This window comes from Solanum dulcamara, chromosome 1 (genome assembly GCF_947179165.1).
Source record: "Solanum dulcamara chromosome 1, daSolDulc1.2, whole genome shotgun sequence".
Lineage (NCBI taxonomy): Eukaryota > Viridiplantae > Streptophyta > Magnoliopsida > Solanales > Solanaceae > Solanum > Solanum dulcamara.
The window spans coordinates 88,407,705-88,429,703 of record NC_077237.1 but is presented as its reverse complement, the minus strand read 5'-3'; the positions used below and the strand labels follow the sequence as shown (position 1 = coordinate 88,429,703).

General features: G+C 34.5%; 4 protein-coding genes across 4 annotated transcripts; 3 read left to right on the top strand and 1 right to left on the bottom strand.

The window, feature by feature from the left end:
- The first annotated feature begins 314 nt into the window (after positions 1-314).
- LOC129883726 (uncharacterized) lies at positions 315-8,148 on the top strand. Its single transcript, XM_055958338.1, has 9 exons — positions 315-393; positions 2,008-2,170; positions 2,301-2,362; positions 3,019-3,131; positions 3,208-3,310; positions 6,459-6,686; positions 6,766-6,984; positions 7,195-7,455; positions 7,548-8,148. The coding sequence occupies exons 2-9, from the start codon at positions 2,065-2,067 to the stop codon at positions 7,848-7,850; spliced, it is 1,395 nt and encodes a 464-aa protein (XP_055814313.1). The 5' UTR covers positions 315-393; positions 2,008-2,064; the 3' UTR covers positions 7,851-8,148.
- A 634-nt stretch (positions 8,149-8,782) lies between these two features.
- On the top strand, positions 8,783-9,494 carry LOC129890881 (late embryogenis abundant protein 2-like). Its single transcript, XM_055966316.1, has 2 exons — positions 8,783-8,964; positions 9,170-9,494. Exons 1-2 carry the CDS (start codon positions 8,876-8,878, stop codon positions 9,372-9,374), a joined length of 294 nt encoding a protein of 97 aa, XP_055822291.1. The 5' UTR covers positions 8,783-8,875; the 3' UTR covers positions 9,375-9,494.
- A 2,876-nt stretch (positions 9,495-12,370) lies between these two features.
- On the top strand, positions 12,371-14,793 carry LOC129890865 (uncharacterized). The gene is made up of 3 exons (XM_055966315.1): positions 12,371-12,857; positions 12,974-13,584; positions 14,343-14,793. The coding sequence occupies exons 1-3, from the start codon at positions 12,605-12,607 to the stop codon at positions 14,775-14,777; spliced, it is 1,299 nt and encodes a 432-aa protein (XP_055822290.1). The 5' UTR covers positions 12,371-12,604; the 3' UTR covers positions 14,778-14,793.
- A 743-nt stretch (positions 14,794-15,536) lies between these two features.
- Positions 15,537-19,909, bottom strand: LOC129895517 (uncharacterized; the record flags this gene model as incomplete). Its single annotated transcript, XM_055971243.1, has 9 exons — positions 15,537-15,762; positions 15,849-16,423; positions 16,586-16,721; positions 16,804-17,318; positions 17,394-17,489; positions 17,625-17,735; positions 17,903-18,079; positions 18,203-18,658; positions 19,112-19,909. Coding segments are annotated over 9 exons (3,090 nt in total), but the record flags the coding sequence as incomplete, so codon positions are not given.
- Between the last annotated feature and the right edge of the window lie 2,090 nt (positions 19,910-21,999).

Here is a 21,999-nt window from a genome sequence, read left to right as displayed (position 1 = left end):
TAACATAATTTAAAAGTAGTATATCTATAATCGGATCGGTTTGGGTTCAGTTTGATTTTTTTTAGTTAAAATCAAACCAACCCTATAATGATCGGGTTTTTTTTCCAAACACCAAACCAAGTCAAACCAAATCACTAGTCGGGTTTTTTTCCGGTTTGGTTCGATTTGGTGCGGTTTATCGGTTTGCCCTGTACAATCCTACCCCTAGTGCTAAGCCAAAGGTGTTAAAACAACAAAAACAAAAACTGAGGGGTCTTTATATAGTTAAATATAATTGTGGGTCTCGAACGTAAATATATCATCTTCTACTCCACTAAGCCAAAATCACTCATATTTCTCGTTTTACTTTCTCTCTCGAGTGCAGCTGCGACGCCGCCGTTTCACTCCCCTCCGGTGAGTCATCTTCCCCTCCGCCGCCGGAGACCACCTCCATTACGATTTACATCTATACCTCTTTCTCATATTTCGCTCATAGTATAAAATCTTCAATGTTTTATGATTTTTTTAGTTGTGAATTTGTTAAATTCTATCTGATATATTTTTTTAATCTACATTTAGTTTTTTCTTATTTATGTTATGAATCGTGATAAGTTTGACTCTGTCGGAGCTAACATATCTGGTGATTTCAGTTTTAGGAATTAGGGTTTTAGGACTAATATGTAGAAATATTATTTGTGAGTCTCTTTGTTTTTGGCTTGCAATTTGGTAAGTAATTGAAGCATCTATGAGATTGTGTAAGGATATTTGGAAAGTGAAGAAGCTCTAGTGGATGGTTTATCAATTGATTAGGCCTTAGATCCTATTGTGTTTTAGTTATAGTACTACATGTGTCCCAATATATGTGGCATAGTTGGAATTCCGAGATTCGAACCTTTAAACTTTGATCATGACTTTGGACATAGAAGCTTTAAGTTTTTTTGAAATAAAATTTAAATATAAAGAAATGGGGTCAAAGAAAAACTTGGTTGACCTCAAATTTCAACTATGTCACATAAATAGAGATGAATGAAGTATTTTATTTGTTGATATAATGGAATTTTGTTTATTGGCTATATGAATCCTATGTATTCGTTCCATTTTATTCGGGCCCATTTCATTCTCATACTAAATAGTTTACCTTATAAGGAAAATCACGGGTTCTCTGAAGTTCTTACTAAATAATTTATCTTATGAGGCAAATTACGGTTCTCTGAAGTTAGAGGTCTCTTAATCTCGTACTTATCCTTACACGAACAAACAATGGACTAGTAATTGGGGAAGAGGGGGAGGAGGAGGAGGAAGAAGCACAAAAGGATGCATCATCATCCATACTTAAGAGGAGGGGAGGAGGTGCTCCTCCTCCTTCTTCTACTTTCATCCTTTAATGCTTCTTTTGAAATGTTTTAGTTAGACTTCGCGGAAGAGGAGGAGAAGGTTATTATAGTTACATTGTATTTCGAAACAAAATAAGTGCACATTATTGTAACTTCAAATACTTTCTGTTCCGTCTTACTTTGAAATGTTTTAGTTAGACTTTGCAAATTGTACTTACGAGCATCTTTTCTATTCCACCTTTAATAATAAATAAAGAAGCAATTCTTTAAGCAAAAATAAGATCTCAAGAGAAAAGGACAAAATAATAACGAGGTGTCTAATAGTTCAATCTAAATTAAACTTTTAGCGAGAAACAGGAGGGCTTTCTAAGGGGTAGAATTGAGTTTTGGGCAGTTGAGGAGTAATCTCCGATCCCTTATTTATTTTTGGTGTACCCATGTAGTTCCGGGCTGCATAGAGGATTCAGTATCTTTTGTAGAGAAATATATCTTTTTGTAGGTTCTTACTTTTTGGTATACTTCTTGATAAGGCCGATTATGGCCTTGTGATTAATGAAATTGTTTACTTGATAAAAAATAAGTTAAAAAAGTTTAGTGATTGAACTACTGTCTGTAAATACCTATGCCGTGAGACATTGCTCAACTGTCTGTCTAAAGTCACTGTTTTGAGCATGATTTCTTGATTTCTTTCCAGTTTCAGACTTTAAAAAAATTATCGACATCTGAAGAAGTATCAAAGAGCAGCTAAAAAATGTCTCGGAAAGGATTGATGGAGCAGGACCTGAGTAAGTTGGATGTAACAAAGCTGCATCCACTTTCACCAGAGGTTATTTCTCGTCAGGCTACGATTAATATTGGTAAACTGATCACTAGTGAACATGTATTTCTATTATTTTATATATGCACTGCAATTTGGTTTCTTGGTATTCTTTGAGAAACTCTTTTATACATTACTGGCATCAGACTGAATTTAGGTTCATTATCCAGGTACCATTGGCCATGTGGCTCATGGAAAGTCAACAGTTGTAAAAGCTATATCTGGAGTGCAGGTACGCCTTTGTTTTGGAATCTGAACCTTCACTTATGTATGTCTTCATTTTTATCTGTTTCTTTTTAGTTATAAAACAAATAATACATGATCTTTTCTTATAAAAAATAATACCAATACATTGATCATTGTAACTGTAAATACATGCCTTATATTACTTTTGAATTCATGGATAAACCATTTGAGCATGTATTAAATGTCTAGGCCCAGTTTACTACTATTTGTGTGTTTGCACATTCTTACTAAAAGTATTTTGAGGTTGGTTATAAGAAATGACTAAGTATTTCAAGGTTTTTCCTCTTTTTTTGAGTTATGATGGAATATAGTTACTCTATGGTGCCGAAGAGTTCTGCGCAGCATATATTATGGCGTGAGATGTAACCTCATTATTATGGGAAAGTTAGCTGGAGTTATCAGCCTTTGAGATCATTAATGATTTGCATGTGTTTTTAGCTCATTATGAATTGATTGCCTTGATAAGTTGACCACCAAGATAGTTTGTCTGGTTATGTCTACCTACTTTGATCATACTGCATTTGTCATGTTGAACTCATGCTACAAAAATTTTAAAAGCTAAGCACATGCTGATTGGGGCAACCTCAGATTCTATTGTCCTCTAGAAGGAAACTAATTATCTGCCTTGCCTTATTTATGCAGACTGTTCGTTTTAAAAATGAGCTAGAAAGAAACATCACAATTAAGCTTGGATATGCTAATGCTAAGATATATAAATGTGAAGAAGACCGCTGCCCTAGACCCATGTGCTACAAGTAAGTACTTGAATTTGAATGGAAGTGTTCTTTGCTCATGTGGGTCACTTTTATGCTGTAACAATAACCTTTTCAGGGCATATGGAAGTGGAAAAGAAGACAGTCCCATGTGTGATGTCCCTGGTTTTGAGACCTGTAGGATGAAATTGCTGAGACATGTATCTTTCGTAGATTGCCCCGTAAGCTTCTCACCTACCATTTACAGTATATGTTACTGCCATTTTACTTGAGTATTGGGACGCGACAGAAAGATTATAATTCTTTGTTGTCTGATCTCGTGCAAATATGGATACTCTAATGAAAATCTTAAGCTGTCATAATTCAGGAAATACATCAACATGAAGGTATCAAGATAATCTTTGAATGGATCATTTCTCTTCTTTTTCTTTTGATAAAGTTCTCTATGTTCTGTTAACATCTTTAATGTTCATGCTACTCGTGGTTCCAATTAGCTGTCTTGGATTTGATAAAAGACTAGGAATTTTTGTTTTCCTTAGTTTTTGGCTCCCAGTTTCCCCTTTAGTTTTTGGCTCCTAGTTTCCCCTAGGACTCTAGTCTATTGGTAAGAGCGCATTGCACGACGTGTGGGCTAGGCACACATCACTAGTATCTAATTGGAGAAGGGTAGAGGGGTTGGCCTATTATCCACCGAGTTGTAAACTATGCATACTGGTCCTCGATGTTTTCTCGGTTATATAAAAAAAGGAAAAAGTTTCTGCCTCCTGTTTTTGCCGTCTTCAGAAGCATCATGCCTTCTCTAGGAAGAAGCAAGTTCAGTTATGTTGGTCTCTATCTAAAGAACAACACAACAACATACCCAGTGAAATCCCACAAATGGGGTCTGGGGAGGGTAGGATGTAAGAAGACCTTACCACTACCTCATGGAGGAAGAGAAGCTGTTTCCGAAAGACCCTCGGCTCAAAAAGTCCCAGTTCCAAGTACGAGAGAAAAACAATTTATATAGCATAAAGAAAAAAATAAAATAAATTAAATAACTAAATAAATAGATAAAATAAAATAAAATAAAATGCAATGCAAAATTTACAAGACAAGAACAATAACTATAGCAAAGTACTGTGATAATCAAAGGCCATAGCAACACAACTATAAAGGCATGCCTAGACCTATGACCACCTTAAGCTGACACACGGCAAGACATCATTCTATTGACACACGACAAGACACCATTCTATCCCTACTAGCCTTCTACCCTAATCTGCGACCTCTATTCTTTTTTATCTAAGGTCATGTCCTCAGTGATATGGAGTAGTACCATATCTTGTCTAATCACCTCTTTCCAATACTCTTTTGGTCTACCCCTACCCCTCCGCATAACCCCCAAATCCAACCGCTCACACCTCCTAATTGAGGCGTCGACACCCCTCCTGTGCACATGCCCAAACCATCTCAGTCTCGCTTCTCTCATCTTGTCAACCACAGATGCCACTCCCACCTTCTCCCGAATAACCTCATTCCTGATCTTATCACTTCTAGTGTGTCCACACATCCATCTCAGCATTCTCATCTCCGCAACATGCAACTTCTGAACATGAGAGTTCTTTACTGGCTAGCACTCCACTCCATATAACAATGCTGGTCTAATCACCATTCTGTAGAACTTACCTTTAAGTTTAGATGTACATTCTTATCACGCAGGACTCTAGAGGTTAGCCTCCATTTCAACCATGCTGCCCCAATGTGGTGCGTGACATCATCATTGATGTCCCCACTACTCTGGATGATGGATCTAAGATATTTAAAGCTTTCTGTCTTGGGGATAGGTTGGGTGGCAAGCCTTATTTCCCTGCCCTCTTCATCCATCGCAACACTAAATTTGCACTCCAAGTATTCTGTTTTGTTCCTGTTCAATCTGAATCCTTTGGACTCCAGCGTTTGTTTCCAAACCTCCAACTTATCATTAACTCCGTCCCGAGTCTCATCAATCAAAACTATGTCGTCCGCAAATAGCATACACCATGAAACTTGCTCCTGAATAGACCGTGTCAGCTCATCCATCACCAAGGCAAAAAGAAAAGGGCTCAACACGGATCCCTGATGTATTCCCACCTCAACAGGAAAGTGCTCTGAGTCACCTCCCATCGCCCTAACCCGATTCTGGGCTCCAACTTACATGTCATTTATCGCCCTAATATACACCATCGAGCGACACCTTCAGAGAACATCCCTCGGAACTGTCATAAGCCTTTTCAAGGTCAATGAAGACCATATGGAGATCCCTTTTTCTTTCTCTGAATTTCTCCACCAGTCTCCGTATAAGATGGATTGCTTCAGTAGTCGACTGCTCCGACATGAATCCGAACTGGTTTTCTGAGATTGATACTCCTCTCCTCACCCTCATCTCCACCACTCTCTCCCAAATCTTCATAGTGTGGCTTAGTAGTTTGATACCCCTGTAATTATTACAATTTTGGATATCACCCTTGTTCTTGTACAATGGAACCATAGTATTCCATCTCCATTCATCAGGCATCTTCACAGTTGGTGAATCTCATATCTGCATCTGTTGCTGCTGTGAGAATCTGTAGATGTTGTTTTTATGATCTCAGGTTTTGGATATTTAAGCCCGTGAGCATGCAGTAGGTTACTTTATGTGGCGAGATTCTTTTAACCTCATTCATTTATGTAGATGGATTCTTTTCGTATGGTTTTTGAATTGTTAGATACTTTTCAATGCTAAGTGGAACTTTTTTGTCTTGTAAACTTCCATTGTCTGCATTGCAGCTCACTTTTGGAAGGTACAGAACCCTTACACAATACAGCATAGGCGCCAAAACCCAGATTGCCCCTTTCTAGAGTCTATAATGGGACAGAGCTCTTTGTTTTAGAACTGTTATTGGCTGCATTACAGCTCCCTTTTAACAGGTTTGGAACCCTTACGACATATGCTACAAACACCTGATATTATACCCCTTTTTAGACCGCAAGGGGGAAGAATACTTTTAAAGTTATCATAACAAAGTTGAGCACATATGGTCACATATCGACAGTAGTCAAAATGATCTCGGCAAACTGATGGTCTGACATGCCATCCTGTCATTTATAGAAACTTTTGTCTATTGGTCTAATCTGTAGGATTCTTTTTGATCCTTTACCTTTGTTAAAACTCAAGAAGATAGCACATACGTTATCCACTCTTGTTCATTGCTGGTCTCTGCATTATTCTTTTGCAATGTGTCAATCTGTAAACACTTCCCCCTACATCTAGTCTTTTGCGAAGCACCTAGGTTCATTGTCTGATTTTTCGCTGTCAGTAAGACATTTAATTTCCTGATATAGAATGCTTTTGTATTGTAAAATTTACTGCAGGGTCATGATATTCTCATGGCTACAATGCTTAATGGAGCTGCAATTATGGATGGAGCATTACTTCTAATTGCTGCTAATGAGAGCTGTCCCCAACCTCAGACTTCTGAACATTTAGCTGCTGTGGAAATAATGCGGCTCCAACACATAATAATTCTCCAAAATAAGGTTGATCTAGTTCAGGAAAATGTTGCCATTAACCAGCATGAGGCAATTCAGAGATTTATTCAGGTTAGTGTAATTGGTTTACCTCTTTACTGTGTCTGTGCTTGATCTTAAGGCTGTAACCTTATTTCAATACCTTGTTCAGGGAACTGTTGCTGATGGTGCCCCAGTTGTACCAATCTCGGCGCAATTGAAGTACAACATCGATGTTGTTGCTGAATATATTGTGAAGAAAATTCCCATTCCTGAGAGGAATTTCATTTCACCACCAAACATGATAGTCATCCGATCATTTGATGTTAATAAACCTGGTTTTGAAATTGATGATATCAGAGGCGGTGTCGCTGGTGGCAGTATACTGAAGGTATGTTCTTATATTCTGTAAAGCAAACAAATGCTACAACTCATACCTTCTTTTCCTTCATGATTTCCTTGATTGACCAAGGGCACAAATTTCTAATGCGACAGACGTCCTTTCGTTATACCTGATGCTTATGCTAACCGTCACATAGTGAATGAAAATCTGATTGGAAAATGGACCAAGTCAAATGAGCAAGTAAATGGTTTTCTGCAGGGTGTCCTTAAGGTAAATCAACTCATCGAGGTTCGTCCTGGTATTACTGTCAAGGATGAGAGTGGCAACATTAAGTGTACCCCAATATATTCAAGAATAGTGTCATTGTTTGCTGAACAAAATGAGCTACAATTTGCTGTGCCTGGAGGCCTAATTGGAGTTGGAACAACAATGGATCCAACATTGACTCGTGCTGATCGACTGGTGGGACAGGTTCTTGGAGAGGTTGGGTCACTTCCTGAAGTGTTTGTCGAACTTGAGGTAGATCACTTAGACATCACTTTCCGACACTTTTAGAACAAAATGAATATCACTATTCTTCTTCTTCCAAATCACATCACTTTGTAATGCAGGTAAATTTCTTCTTGCTCCGCCGTCTTCTGGGAGTGAGAACAAAGGATTCGGAAAAGCAGGGTAAAGTCTCAAAGTTAGCCAAGGGAGAGATTCTCATGTTAAACATAGGATCTATGTCAACTGGGGCTCGTGTTGTCGCTGTTAAGAATGTCTTTGCAAAACTGCAATTGACATCACCTGTGTGTACCAGCAAAGGTGAGAAAATCGCTCTTAGCCGGAGAATTGAGAAGCATTGGCGTCTCATCGGCTGGGGCCAAATCCAAGCTGGTATCACCCTTGAGGTTCCACCTTGCCCAATCTGAGCGAACTACACAAACCCGATTTTGACATTTAGATGTGGAAAGGCAGACAATTGTTAGGAACTATAAAAGAGTAGCTGAAATTTCGAATACTCTGTAATTTGCAATGTTTCCTTTTTCTTATTAACGACTTCTTTTCCCTTTTTGTTTTCTCTTAGTTTCCTGCTTGTCTAGTGGTTGTACCTTGTAATTCATTAGTTGTTAAGGGTGGATATTATTCCTATGAGTTCATCAAAAACATTGAGGTTGCGGCACATGTTCATCTAAAAGCTTAAACTATCAAAGATGACATACTTTTATTGTCTTTTCATGTGGGACTCGATTCATATGGTGAGATTTGCATTTAGAATTTTTATCTGTTCTGATAATATCTGTCTTCATCTAAAAGTTTAAATTATTAGAGATACATACTATTATTGTCTTTTCATGTGGGATTTGATTCATATGGTGAAATTTGCATTTAGAATTTTTCTATAATTTATGTTCTTTTTTTACACAAGTAGGTCGTGATTACATGAAAGGCCAAAAGAGGTAGCCTTTCTCGTGCCTAGAGGCCACCCACTATTCACACAAAGTCTAAGTTACATACACTAGCAATATATATTTTTTCGTACTCTGTGAATTTAATTTGTAATAACATGTCAAATTATCATTTTATTTAGATAATTAACTAATGCTTGTCATAGGAACTTATATGTAATTATTCATGTTTGACTTGATTATTCGAATATACTTTATATTGTCCGTACATATAACGTCTTCCTCTTTGGAAACTTCTTTTTATATTATAGGATGATGCTACGTAGGTGGTTCTTCTTATTGAAGGGAAGTTTCCAGGTACTAAGTCATAATGACCAAGTAGCTTCAATTATACAGGTGGCCTACCAAATTGTTCCACTTTTTGACTATCCATTTCTTATAAAACATAAATGCAACTTTGGTTTGTGTCTCTAAACTTGGTAAAGTCATTTACCAAAGACTTTGTAATATTATTTTTCAACTCTTTGGAGTTCTCTTTTAGACTCAAAATGGCTGGCAATATGACAAGAATCATCTCCAAATTCAAGTCTTCTTATAGTCTTGTTGATTGTATCATTCCTTTGAATCTTGTTACCAGGTGAGTTAGTCTTTTTGTACCTATTCATTAATTTTGTTTTGAATTTAAGACAAAGCATGCCTCTTGTAAAAAAAAAAATCTACACCCCACAAAGGTAGGGGCAAAGTCTGCATACATAATATACCCCATCCTTTCAGACCTCAATTGTTGAATTATACTGAATATGTTGTTATTATTGTTGTTGACAAATAAGAAAATATTGTAGGAGAGGGTATTGTGCAAAACAAGCAGAAGAAGGGTCAATAAATAGGGTTCATCAACAAAAAATAATGAAAGATCAGAGGGTAAATTCTGTTTCTTCAGAGTCATCATGGGTACCAGACCCTGTCACTGGATATTACAAGCCTTCAACTCAGACTGAAGAAGGGATTATCAACAAAAATAACAACAAAAACACTAATAAACCATAGTTGATAGAAACAATCCAAAAGGAAAATATTACTATGTATCAATTATATATACTATATTAGCTTAATTGTTGTTTTCTAATTTGTTGCGGTTATCATATTATTTGTGTGGTTACTTGTTCACTGTATTCTCTTTTCATATTTGCTTTAAAATGATCTTCTTGATCTGAGGGTCTTATTAGAAAACATATCTTTACCTTCACAAGATAGTTGTAAGATCTGCGTACACACAAACCTCCCCAGACTCTAGACTCCACTCGTGATGTTACGTAGCATTTAATTATGTGTGCATATGAAATTCTCTCTACCTGTTTGCGTATAATTTGAAATTGTGTCTATATTGCTTACTAGGCAAAATATGATTGTATTTTTTGAGAGATTAATATAATATACTACAACAATAAATTTCAGTATAATCTTATAAGCGGAGTCTGAAAAGGGTAAAATATACATAATCTTATCTTTACCTTTATGGGGTAGAGAGGTGGTTTCGATTGATCCTCAACATCCTTCCTCATTTATTCGATTTGGAACCGATAATGTAAACAAACTCATACAAATGGAAAACTGATATATAGTTTATGAATATATGCTCACAATTTTTTTTTTTGTAATTTTACTGATACAATAGAAAAAATTTGGTAAACTTTACCTAAATCCCATAATGGAAAAGTTTAATTACTATACATCCCACATTGTATCAAAATTACCCGATATCCCCTTTTTTTCAACTTTTCTGATACATTAGATTTGTATCTGATACATCAATTATCCAATCAGTAATTAATGAAGATCATCTATTTATGGATATTATCTTAATATAAGGGATGATTGGTATCAAATCAATTAGTGATCTAATTAATGGGATTAATTTGGCCCAAAAAAGAACGGTTGTGCAGTTGAAGATTTAAGCCAAAAAAAAAAGAGCATAAAAACAAACCAATTTCGTTTCCATTTTTTTTCCAGTTTGGGTTATGTATCTGATAGATCAGTTATGTATATGATACATCAATTGTTAAAAAAAACAATTGTTATGTCCATGAAGATTCAAGCCAAAAAACACAGCGTCGTCTCGAATGGAAAAAACAGAGCATCAATTCATACCGAAGTTGATTTCATTTATTTTTCAACTTTTGCTGATACATAGGTTATGTATCTGATACATAACTTTAGCTATATAATAGTTAATGCACATCAGCTATTTATGGATAAAAGATTGGCTCTTTATATCAATTACTGATCTATTAAAGAAGGCGACAGTTATGTAGATGAATTTTGAAGTCAAAAGTCAGAGCATCGAGTACAAGAAAAACAACAGAGCATCAATTCAAAGCAAACTTCGCGTTTCATCAATTAATCGATATGAATATCCCGATACTACTGAGACATTCTGGAGTTTGGCAATCCGATATTACTTATGAACAATACAAAAGTGATGGAATCGTTGTCGGTGACAATGTATCTTACTCAAATTTAAAAGCAGCAATCGCTGCTGAATTGAGTGTGGATGAATCAGAGAAAGAAATTGAAATCCGATACATAGTTGAAGGTAACTCGTCGCCAATATATATTCGTAATGATATGGGTGTTAATCTTTACGTAGAGTTGAAGAAGAAAGAGCCTGGTTTCGTGAATTATCCCCTTTGCATATCAAGCTTTGATATAAAAAGATGTGAGATAAAATCATTCGACAGTACATCTGGAGCAATCGTTTGTGCCGAATCAAATGCGAATGAGTTCCATAATTTTGGTTTAGAAGAATCTGGTAAAGTTGCAAGTTGTTATATAGCAGAATCGGAGTTGACGAACTACATAGATGATACAAATGGTGCGGAAGTGAAGGAGAATCAATTCTATAAGGATAAAGCAACTCTAGTTGATGTAATGGCCAAATACAAAATCAATAATGAATTTAATTTCAAGGTTAAAAGATCCGACAGTAAAAGGTATGCGCATATTCTGCATTTGAAAATTTTGATGTTGTTTAGTATCCAACATTATGTATCAGATACATATTACTGTGTGTATCTGATACATTCTTAAAGTAAAATGATTTTTCATGTCATGATACATCAAAACTACATTTCTGCATCTGGAAATTTTGATGTTGGATAGTATCCAACAGTATGTATCAGATACATATTACTGTGTGTACCTGATACATTCTTAAAGTAAAATGATTTTTCATGTCATGATACATCAAAACTACATTTCTGCATCTGGAAATTTTGATGTTGGATAGTATCCAACAGTATGTATCAGGTACATATTACTGTGTGTATCTGATACATTCTTAAAGTAAAATGATTTTTCATGTCATGATACATCAAAACTACATTTCTGCATCTGGAAATTTTGATGTTGGATAGTATCCAACAGTATGTATCAGATACATATTACTGTGTGTATCTGATACATTCTTAAAGTAAAATAATTTTTCATGTCATGATACATCAAAACTCCATTTCTGCATCTGGAAATTTTGATGTTGGATAGTATCCAACAGTATGTATCAGATACATATTACTGTGTGTATCTGATACATTCTTAAAGTAAAATAATTTTTCATGTCATGATACATCAAAACTCCATTTCTGCATTTGGAAATTTTGATGTTGGATAGTATCCAACAGTATGTATCAGATACATATTACTGTATGTATCTGATACATTCTTAAAATAAAATAATTTTTCATGTCATGATACATCAAAACTACATTCCTGTAACTCAGTTAAAAAATGATAATAATGCTGTCAGTATGTATCAGGTTCATAATACTCTATGTATCAGATGTTTTTTTAACAATACATACAAAGAAGCATGTATAAAGTACATGGGTTGACACACTTCCTATCAGTATGTCACTGTATTTGTTCATATTATAAATGAAAAAATATTGATATGATACATGTCATTTTTTTAATACAAATGCAGTTATGTGATAGTATGCCTTTCAGAAGGATGTTGTTGGAGAATGAAAGCTTCATGTTGGAAAAAAACGGATATATTCAAAGTTAGATATTTCAATAGTGAACATTCATGTGCACTAAGAGATAGGATTTTCAACAAAGTTCATGCTACAAAGGCTTTTGTTAGTGCATTCACAGCCCCTAAATTGGTTAATCATAAGAGAATTGTCACCCCTAATGATATACGAGAGGATATTAAATCAGCGTATGGAATTGATATTACCTATCAACAGGCATGGCGTTCAAAAGAGCATGCTTTGCAGATGTTAAGGGGAAAACCTGCTGATGGATATAGACAGCTGCCTGTATATATACATATTCTAAAAACCGTATATCCAAATTCGTACATAAGTATGCACAAGTCATCAACTGATGAATTCATGTATTTGTTCATAGCGTTAAGGCCCTTGATGAGGGGGTTTCAGTTTTGTCGACCAGTAGTTGTTGTTGACGGTGCACATCTTGATGGACCTTATAAAGGGACGTTTGTATCAGCTAGCACACTTGATGGGGCAGGTATTACTTTCTTATACTGTGTCTTATTGAATAATAGTGTGTCATCTCATTTTTCACGTTTGTTGTGATTCTGATGAATTCTAATAACTATTGTATCGCTATTATTGATTTATTAGGTTGCATATTGCCGTTGGCGTATGGTATTGTTGATACGGAAAATGATTCATCATGGACGTGGTTTTTTCAGAATTTCAAGAATGCATTTGGAGAGAGGGACAATATGTGTGTTGTATCAGATAGGAACGAAAGCATAATCAAGAGTGTAAGCATGGTATTTCCCAATGTTCCTCATTTTGCATGCATATGGCATATATGGAAAAATGTGTGTACTAAATACAGAAGGAGCAAAGCTGTACTAAGTGACATCTTCTATTCAATGGCCAAGGCATACCGAAAAGATGAAGTCGATAAATTAATGGCCAAAGTTGAAAGAATCGATCAACGGGTGGCACAATATTTAAAAAATGCAGGATACGAAAAGTGGTCAAGGGTTCATGCCACTGTCAACAGGGGTAGAATGATGACTTCTAACATCGCAGAATGTATCAATGGATGTCTTGTTGAAGCACGAGAGCTGCCTATAATTGACTTTTTGGAGCAAACGAGAATGTTATTTGGTTCTTGGAACTGCAAAAATAGAGAAATAGCATCTTATACAAAACATACTTTGGGTAGAAAATTCGAAGATATCCTAGTTTCAAACACGATCAAGTGTTCGAGAATGAAGGTACACGATACATACTTTCTGACGCATATATACTGATACATCAGTGTAGATACATGATAGATACTTTCTGATACATACTTTCTGATACATATATATTGATACATCCGTTCTAATACATCATTTCTGTAATTGAATCATACTTTATGATACATATATGTGTTATTTATTTCTTGGTGGCTGATGATTCATCAGTTATGTATAACATGTGCTAATTAAATAATGAAACTTCAATTATGATACATAAGTTCTATATTTGATACATAAGTTCTGATACATATATGTAAAGATTATTTTCCTTCAGGCTGATGATTAATCAGTTATGCATAAATTGTTCTAAATATATACTGATACATCAGTGTAGATACATTATTAGTGTAGATGATACATAAGTACTATTAGATATATGTGAAGTTTATTTATATCAGTTTGTTGCTTCGTCATTCCAGTAAAGCCTGTGTTCATTATACACTGATATATCAATTCAGATACATCAAAATGTGTAGTTGATACATAAGTACTGACACATATAAACATAACATGTTTAAAATACATACTGATACATCAGTTCTGATACATCATTTCTGTAATTGATACGTACTTTCTGATACATATATGTGAAATTTATTTCTTGCTGATTGTTGATTCACCTGATATGTATATCCTGTGATAATTATTACCCTTTAACATCAGTTCTGATACATAGTTGTGTATGTGAGGAAGCAATACTGATACATAAATTTGAAATATAATTCCTGCAGGTTGTTGCTTCATCAGAGTATCTTTATTCTGTTTACGAATTAGGTATAAGATACATTGTGTGTCTAGAGAGAAAAACATGCACTTGTGGTAGATTTCAACTAGACGAGATACCATGTCCACATGCAATTGCAGTGTTGAAGAGCAAGAACATTACTGACCTGCACCCATATTGTTCTGATTACTACAAACCAGAGGCGTTGGCAAATACTTATGAATTACCAATGGTTCCAATGCCAGATAAGAAAGACTGGACTGCTCCGAAGGAAATTTTGGAAGAAATTGTCTTGCCGCCAATATACAAAAGGATGCCAGGAAGACCAAAGAAAGGGAGAAAAAAGTTTGCTAATGAGAAAATAACAAGTAGCACAAATTCTTGTGGACGTTGTGGCCACGAAGGCCACAACAGAAAGACTTGTAATTTCATTCCTAAATAGATATGATGTTTGTGGTATCTCGGTGTACATTCTAATTGAATCATAAAATAACATCTATTATTATATTTTATATTTGAATTTGACACGTGACATAAATATAAAAATCTTTTAGTGACAATTTATTTATGTATCAAGATTAGAACATTTTATTGCTACAATTTTTTTAAAATAAAATACAGGACTTCCATCGGTTCGCCATGACTTGGATTAATGACAAATCTCACATGGTTTATTTTTTGGATCGTTATTTTCCCAAACATAAACATTCTTGTCTTTTCGACAACCATAATTACACAAAAGTTGTTGGTGATACATAAGATCCTATTTGATATAGGTTGTAGATTATCATATGCAGTAAATCTTGATAAATGCAAATCTGATACATAAGCAAGATGTATCATATACTTTAAATCTTGAGACAGAATTCTTATGCAAAAAAATTAATGTATCAGAATCATTAAATATTGAGAAATGAGAATCTGATACATGTGCATGATGTATCATAATAAAAAAAACTTGATTCATGTATCAGAATTCACAAAATGTGACACTTATGAATATTATACTCGATACAAGTTTGATACAATAGAGTATAAAACATAAACTTTGAATTTATATTCCATTTTGATACCAGAGAAAAACATAGTAAATCTGAGGTATGGAAATATTAAAATATACTAAATCTGATACATTACAGTTTATGTATCAGATACATTGGAAGAATCAGAATCACCTAAAATGTGTACTATCAAAAAAAATTTATTGAACATCAATCAGTTCTCCTTGGTTTGGAGATATGTCTCTCCTTGGTTTTTTTGGATCGTCGTTATCGCTAACATAACCATCCATGGCCTTCTGACAACCATATCTCCATAAGAGTGCGGCATATCTTGAACGGAAGAATTCAGCGTTTAGTCCGGTACTTGGAATAGAAATTCCATCACTAAGATATTCAGCAAACATGGCCAGGAAAACTCCACAATCCCTGCAAATAAAGGAATACAGGAATTTAAAAAAAGTAAAATTGACATATGAATGATTTAGGTATACATAGCCGATGTTAAAACTCACAAGCTGCCACTTCCCTGTTGCGCAATTCCTTCAACATACTCAACTGCTAATGGGTGATGTGGTTCAAGCATATTACCGGTTGATTTGTCCTTGTATGAATCAAGAGACGACCAATCAGTACGTTCGTTGTTGTCAAAGAAACCACTGTCTTGCAGGTATGTTGGTAGCATTGCTGCTATCTTTTGGATCTCTTGGAAAGGGTTGCTACTTCTTCGTCTAGGCGATGAATCATACACACGTATCAACCTCTCTTTCAACACAACTACCGCAAGAACCCAATGAAAATCCATGTCGCAGTTTACTGGAATGTATACCTCATCTACCAAATGCCAGGGCAAACCGGCTGGTATTGAGAAACCTCTTATTATGTTCTTCACGGATCTCTCTTGATGAGCTGTAACAGTGGCCCTTGCCATATCTTCTTGTGTAGAAATGTTAGGTGGAAGGTGATAGTAGCGTGTGTGTGCATATTCGATGTAATTTTTGAAAATGCAATTTGTCGTTGTGTATCGATACTGATTGCTCAACTGCATCTTCGATTTCTTCCGAAGGTAGTAAAATATTACATCGATGTGCTGCACATTTTAAGAAAGTATTAGTTATATAACAACTAGCATCACATATCAGATTATGTATGTATCAGATACATTTATCTATCTATGTATCAGATACATTAATATGTATGTATCAGGTAGTTAGTATGAGTTGTATCATATTATTTATGATGAAATTTTTACCTCATCGTTCCAGCATCTGTCCGGCTGTGACATTAGGTAGAACCAGTTCTTATCTTTAGGAAATGCCACAACAAAGTCCATTCTTTCAAATCCGAATGAAGAGCACTTAGATCTGTAATGATCCTCCTTCGAATTCCTGAATGGAAACTTGTAGTTTAATAACATAACAAATATAATACACGACTTGTATGGGTATAAGTTGAATATGTCATACTTACTTGTTGCCATGTGATTTTAGAAGTCCTTTATCTATCCATTCAGAGTATTCTGTGACAAGCTCGGAAGGGGGTTGATAGCATATACCAAAACCTTCAAAAGGGTGTGTCTGATGCGTAACATCTGACAAATTTTCCTTTCCCTTTTCACTCGACCCAAAGTTTGAAAGATACGGCGATTGTAAGATCTTCGAAGGAATCCTGCTTCTTCGAGATGGTGTCTTCGCATCGTCAGACAATACATTAGCTTTTGATGGAAGAGTGGTTGGTAGCTGGCTATCGCGTAATAGACATTCATCCTGAACTTGCTCATGACTAACAGCTGTCAATGGCATGGCTGGTAATGGAAGTCCGTATATTAGAGCATCTATCACATCCAGAGTTTCTGACGAAAATGGTGCTGAAGTATTGGATTCTGATGTGCTTGGTTTGATTTTTTCTTTTTCAATCTCCTCGACTTGCTCTTCTACTTTGGCAGATTTATCATCAGCTACTCTTCCATCTTTCTTTACAGTGTTCTACACGTAATGTATAAAGTCATTAAAAAAATTAATAATGTTGATTTTATCTCAATAAAGAATCTGATACATTACCTGTAATGTATCAGAATCAGCAATAAGCTGATCAGTATCTGCTCTTTGTGGTTCCATTTGGTGTGCTGATACATCCTTGACGGATGGTTCATCTTCCTGGAAACATAATAACATTTACTTATGATATATATGTACTAAATGTCTAGATATATATATATTTAAAGAGGTAGAGCTTATACAAAATATATATACAGAATCAAATTATTCATCAATTTGTTTCTGATACATTACCTTTAATGTATCAGAATAAACTTGCTGATCAAATAATTCAGGAACATCTGCTAAAATGCTTTGTTCCGATATGTTGTCCACCTGATTTATCATGGTGGATGGTTCAGGTCCCTGAAAACATAATAACATTTACAATTGATACATGACAATGAAAATTATTCAGAAATTTAAAAGCATAAATATCAAATATTACATGATGTATGTACCTTAATATCTTCCTGGACATTAGATTTGTCATTTTTTTGGGGTGGGTCAGATTTATTTGCAAAATTGTGCACCTCCAATCCAGTAGGTGCTTCTTGTTGTTCAACCACATGGAATGATTGATCAAAATCATCTTTTTTAACTTGAGATGATGTGCCAGTCATTCGGTTCGCCATACTGTCGATGGCTTTCAAAAGATCAATGTGATTTGAATCCATTTTGTTCTCCAAACGCTTGAACTTCCGGTCAACCTTGATACATGTATATGAAAAATCAGAATGTATCACCTAATTAAAAGTATATTGTACGTGATACATCTTAAAGTAATAACTTACGTATCTCTTTAGAGACTTCTTTATGGACTTCTTCAATGCTTTGAATTGCATATGAATAATTCGATCCGAATGACCGGAAGATTCACCTCCTAAAGCTGACTTTGCCCCTGGTACATTGTCAGGAGAAACAGGCTTTTCTGATTCCTTTGGTGACTTTGCCCCCGGTTCATTGTCAGGAGAAACAAGATTTTCTGATTCATTTGGTGGTATGAAATCCTTGTGCATGTTGGCTGTTTCTACTTGAATTGGCTTTTTATCAGGGGAAGTCTTCATTCTCTTGGAAGAAGGTGGAGAAGATGTCTCAGCGACATCCCTGGATCTCTTTAAAAATTCAGTGGGTGGTGTTGTTGAGAAGTCCTCAAATCCAGTGACTTCATGAGGTTTTCTGAAATTGACCTTGGCAGCCGATGTTGAATCTTCAGGTTTCTGTTGGCTGTCATGAACGACAATAGATTCCATTTCATGTTGAGATTGGACAATGTTGGAGCATGGATACTGCAAAAAAATTGAATAATTGATACATGTTAATTCTGATACATAGACATGATGTATCAGAAACATTACTCCTTCATACATGCTAAATTGATAGAAAAACAACATTATCTGATACATACATGCAGATGTATCATGAGATGTAATTCTAGATACATTATAATTTGATACATAAGATAGAGTTTTCATGAGTTGTAAATACTGATAAATGAGTTTTCATGAGCTGTAAATACCTTTCTGATACATACCATTATATGTATCAGAAAGGTTATATAAAGTATATGTATAAGATACATTATATCTTGATACATTTATATCCTGATACATAAATATATGAGCTGATACATCCACTTTATGAATCAAATTATACTGTATCAAGGTCATGGATATATAATGTATCTTAGATTTTATGTATAATGAATCAGTGCATAAACGAATAATATTCAAAGCATGTACCTCACTGAAGATGGTAGACATGAATGTCTCAAATTTTGGCTTCACGGCGACAACACGCCAGTTAAGAATTCTGGGAATTTTATTACCCACTCTTACAGCAATTTCAGAGGGAACTTGAGATGCACATTCATATATCCAAACATTCAGAGCGTATGGCATGCCGCCTAGACGATACATTTGTTTGGCATTTGAAAACTCCTGACGCATTCCTTTTATCAATTTTGAATATGCTAATTTCCCCCATGGATATTGCTCATAACTACCATCTTCTACCATCTTGAAATCATCAACTGATATAGGTGCATCACCTAGTTGAGAAAAAACAAAAGTATGGATGAAATAGAGAATGGCCATCTGAACGGCATCTTCGTTTGTTTTCCATCCTCCAACCAGAAAACGCTCAACGAAACGAGCTTTGTTGACCCCATTTTTGGCACCAGGAAAATATAAAGACAATAATCTACTTGCTTGATCATCAGAATACTTGAAGTCATTCATATTACCGGTGCATCGCAAACCAGTAATGATAGCAAAATCATTTATTGTAAATCGCAGTATATTACCCTGCACATGACGAATGTGCAGTTCTTCTTTGTTTTTTTGGTCTACCTCAAGAAGTAAGAGGCATTTGATGATTTGCCCTTGAAAGTTGCAGTTTGGCATATCTAAGTAGTGACCAAATATAGATTGTCTAAATAACTTTATACCTTCTTCACCTATTGATGATTCAAAATCATCAAGAAAATTAGCCCTATATGCCGTTCCGAATCTCAATGGGTGTGACGGGATCTTCTTGATGACGTATTTCATTCCCTGCATTGACATAAAAATAGTTAAATACAACTTGAACTCTATACATGGATACGATGTATCATATGCATTAAGATATCTGATGCATAAGATGAGATTCTGATACATACAGAAGATGTATCAGAAACAATTATATATTATATTCTGATACATACATGTATATGTATCAGAATCATTAAAATTTGAAACATCAAAAAATGACACTTACACATGGTATATCAGAAATAGTAAATCCCAAAAAAAATTGCATTTGAAAAATACATTATGTATCTGATACATAAATATATATGTATCAGAATCATTAAAACTTGAAATAACAAATACTGAGGCTTAAAGATGATGAATCAGAATTAGTAATTCTCAAAAAATTTCATATGAAACATACATTATGTATCATCTACATAAATGTAGATGTATCAGATTCATTAAACTTGAAATAACATAAACTGAGACTAAAACATGATGTATCAGAAATAGTAAATCTCAAATATTTACATTTGAAAAATACATTATGTATCTGATACATAAATATATATGTATCAGAGTCATTAAAAATTAAAACAACAGAAACTAAAACTTAATAATGATGTATCAGAAATATAAAATCTCCATAAAAAATAAATTTGAAAAAGATAATATGTATCTGATACATAAATGTATATGTATCAGAATCATTAAAAATTAAAACAACAGACACCTAAACATGATGTATCGGAAATAAAAAACCTCCAAAAGATTTCCTTTTAAAAAGATATTATGTATCTGATACATAAATGATATGTATCAGAAACATTAAAACCTTCACAAAAAATGCATTCTAAAACAAAAAAACTTAATTGAACACATACCTTTGGGAGATTAGGGCGTGTTGTAACCCCTTCAATTTTTTTGACTACTTCATTGGGTGCATGTTTAACTGTAGCTTTTGACTTCAAATTCTCTCGTAGCTTATTCATCACTGCTGGATCGTTACGATGTTTTGATCTAACTTCGTCGTAACCTTCCCAAGACGAATCAGACCCGGGAGAAACAAGAATTCGTTGATTTTTAGTGGACTGTTTGAGACCATGAACGGAATCCATATGTATAAGCTAAAGTATGAGAAACACAAATAGATAGATTTAAAGAAGAAAGCAAATGATAAAAAATTAGAAGATTTATCAAAAGATTTTCAGAAGAAATCAAAATATACAAATTTTAGGAGAAATCATATTGAATGAGGATGAATTAAAGTTTCATATAAGGAAAGATTGATACATTACCTTATTTGGAACCTGATTAACACTTGAAGGAGCAAATTAAGGCAAGAAAAGAGGGATAGGGCGGATGTATCAGTGATTTTAGAGAGAGAAAGGACAAGGAGGGAATTTGGAAATTTTTTGGTGTATATGGGAGTAAAAGTAAATATATTAGGGGAAGTTGTGTAAAAAGGTAATTTGCCCAAAAATTTGTGTGTGTTAACTCATCTTTTCTAGACTGCACTTTGTTTTAAAGATTGGGCCATCATTCAGTACAAAAGATAGTTGGCTATTCAGGGCCTCAAAGAGGCCTATAGTGTATGGGCTGAATATTAGGCTTGAACAACACATATACTGAATAATGACCCAACTTATTTTCCCTTATTCCAAAATCCCACAGGTGAATCTAAACTATTTAGGAAAAGTTGTGCAAAATGACAAACATTTAATGATTATTATATACTTAAGTTATAGCTTCAGTTAATTATTAAATGCGGCTACAGTTTAATTATTTTTTTATTTGTATAATTCGATTTTCAATTTTATAAACTCATAATTTGTACATGCTTATCCTAACTATATGTATATGATTTGTTGATAGATTTGATTTGTATAGGTTATGAAAAATTCATAACGATATGAATTTCGAATTTGTGTATAATTATTCTGTTTGTATATCATTTGTTGATACATTTGAATTTGTATAAGTTCTGAAAAATTCTTAAATGTATAAATATATATTTTCTACATACTTATCTTGTTTGTATATTGGCAAGCGAAATATACAAACATAGTTCTGAAAAATTCCTAAATGTGTAAATACAAAATTAGTATACACTT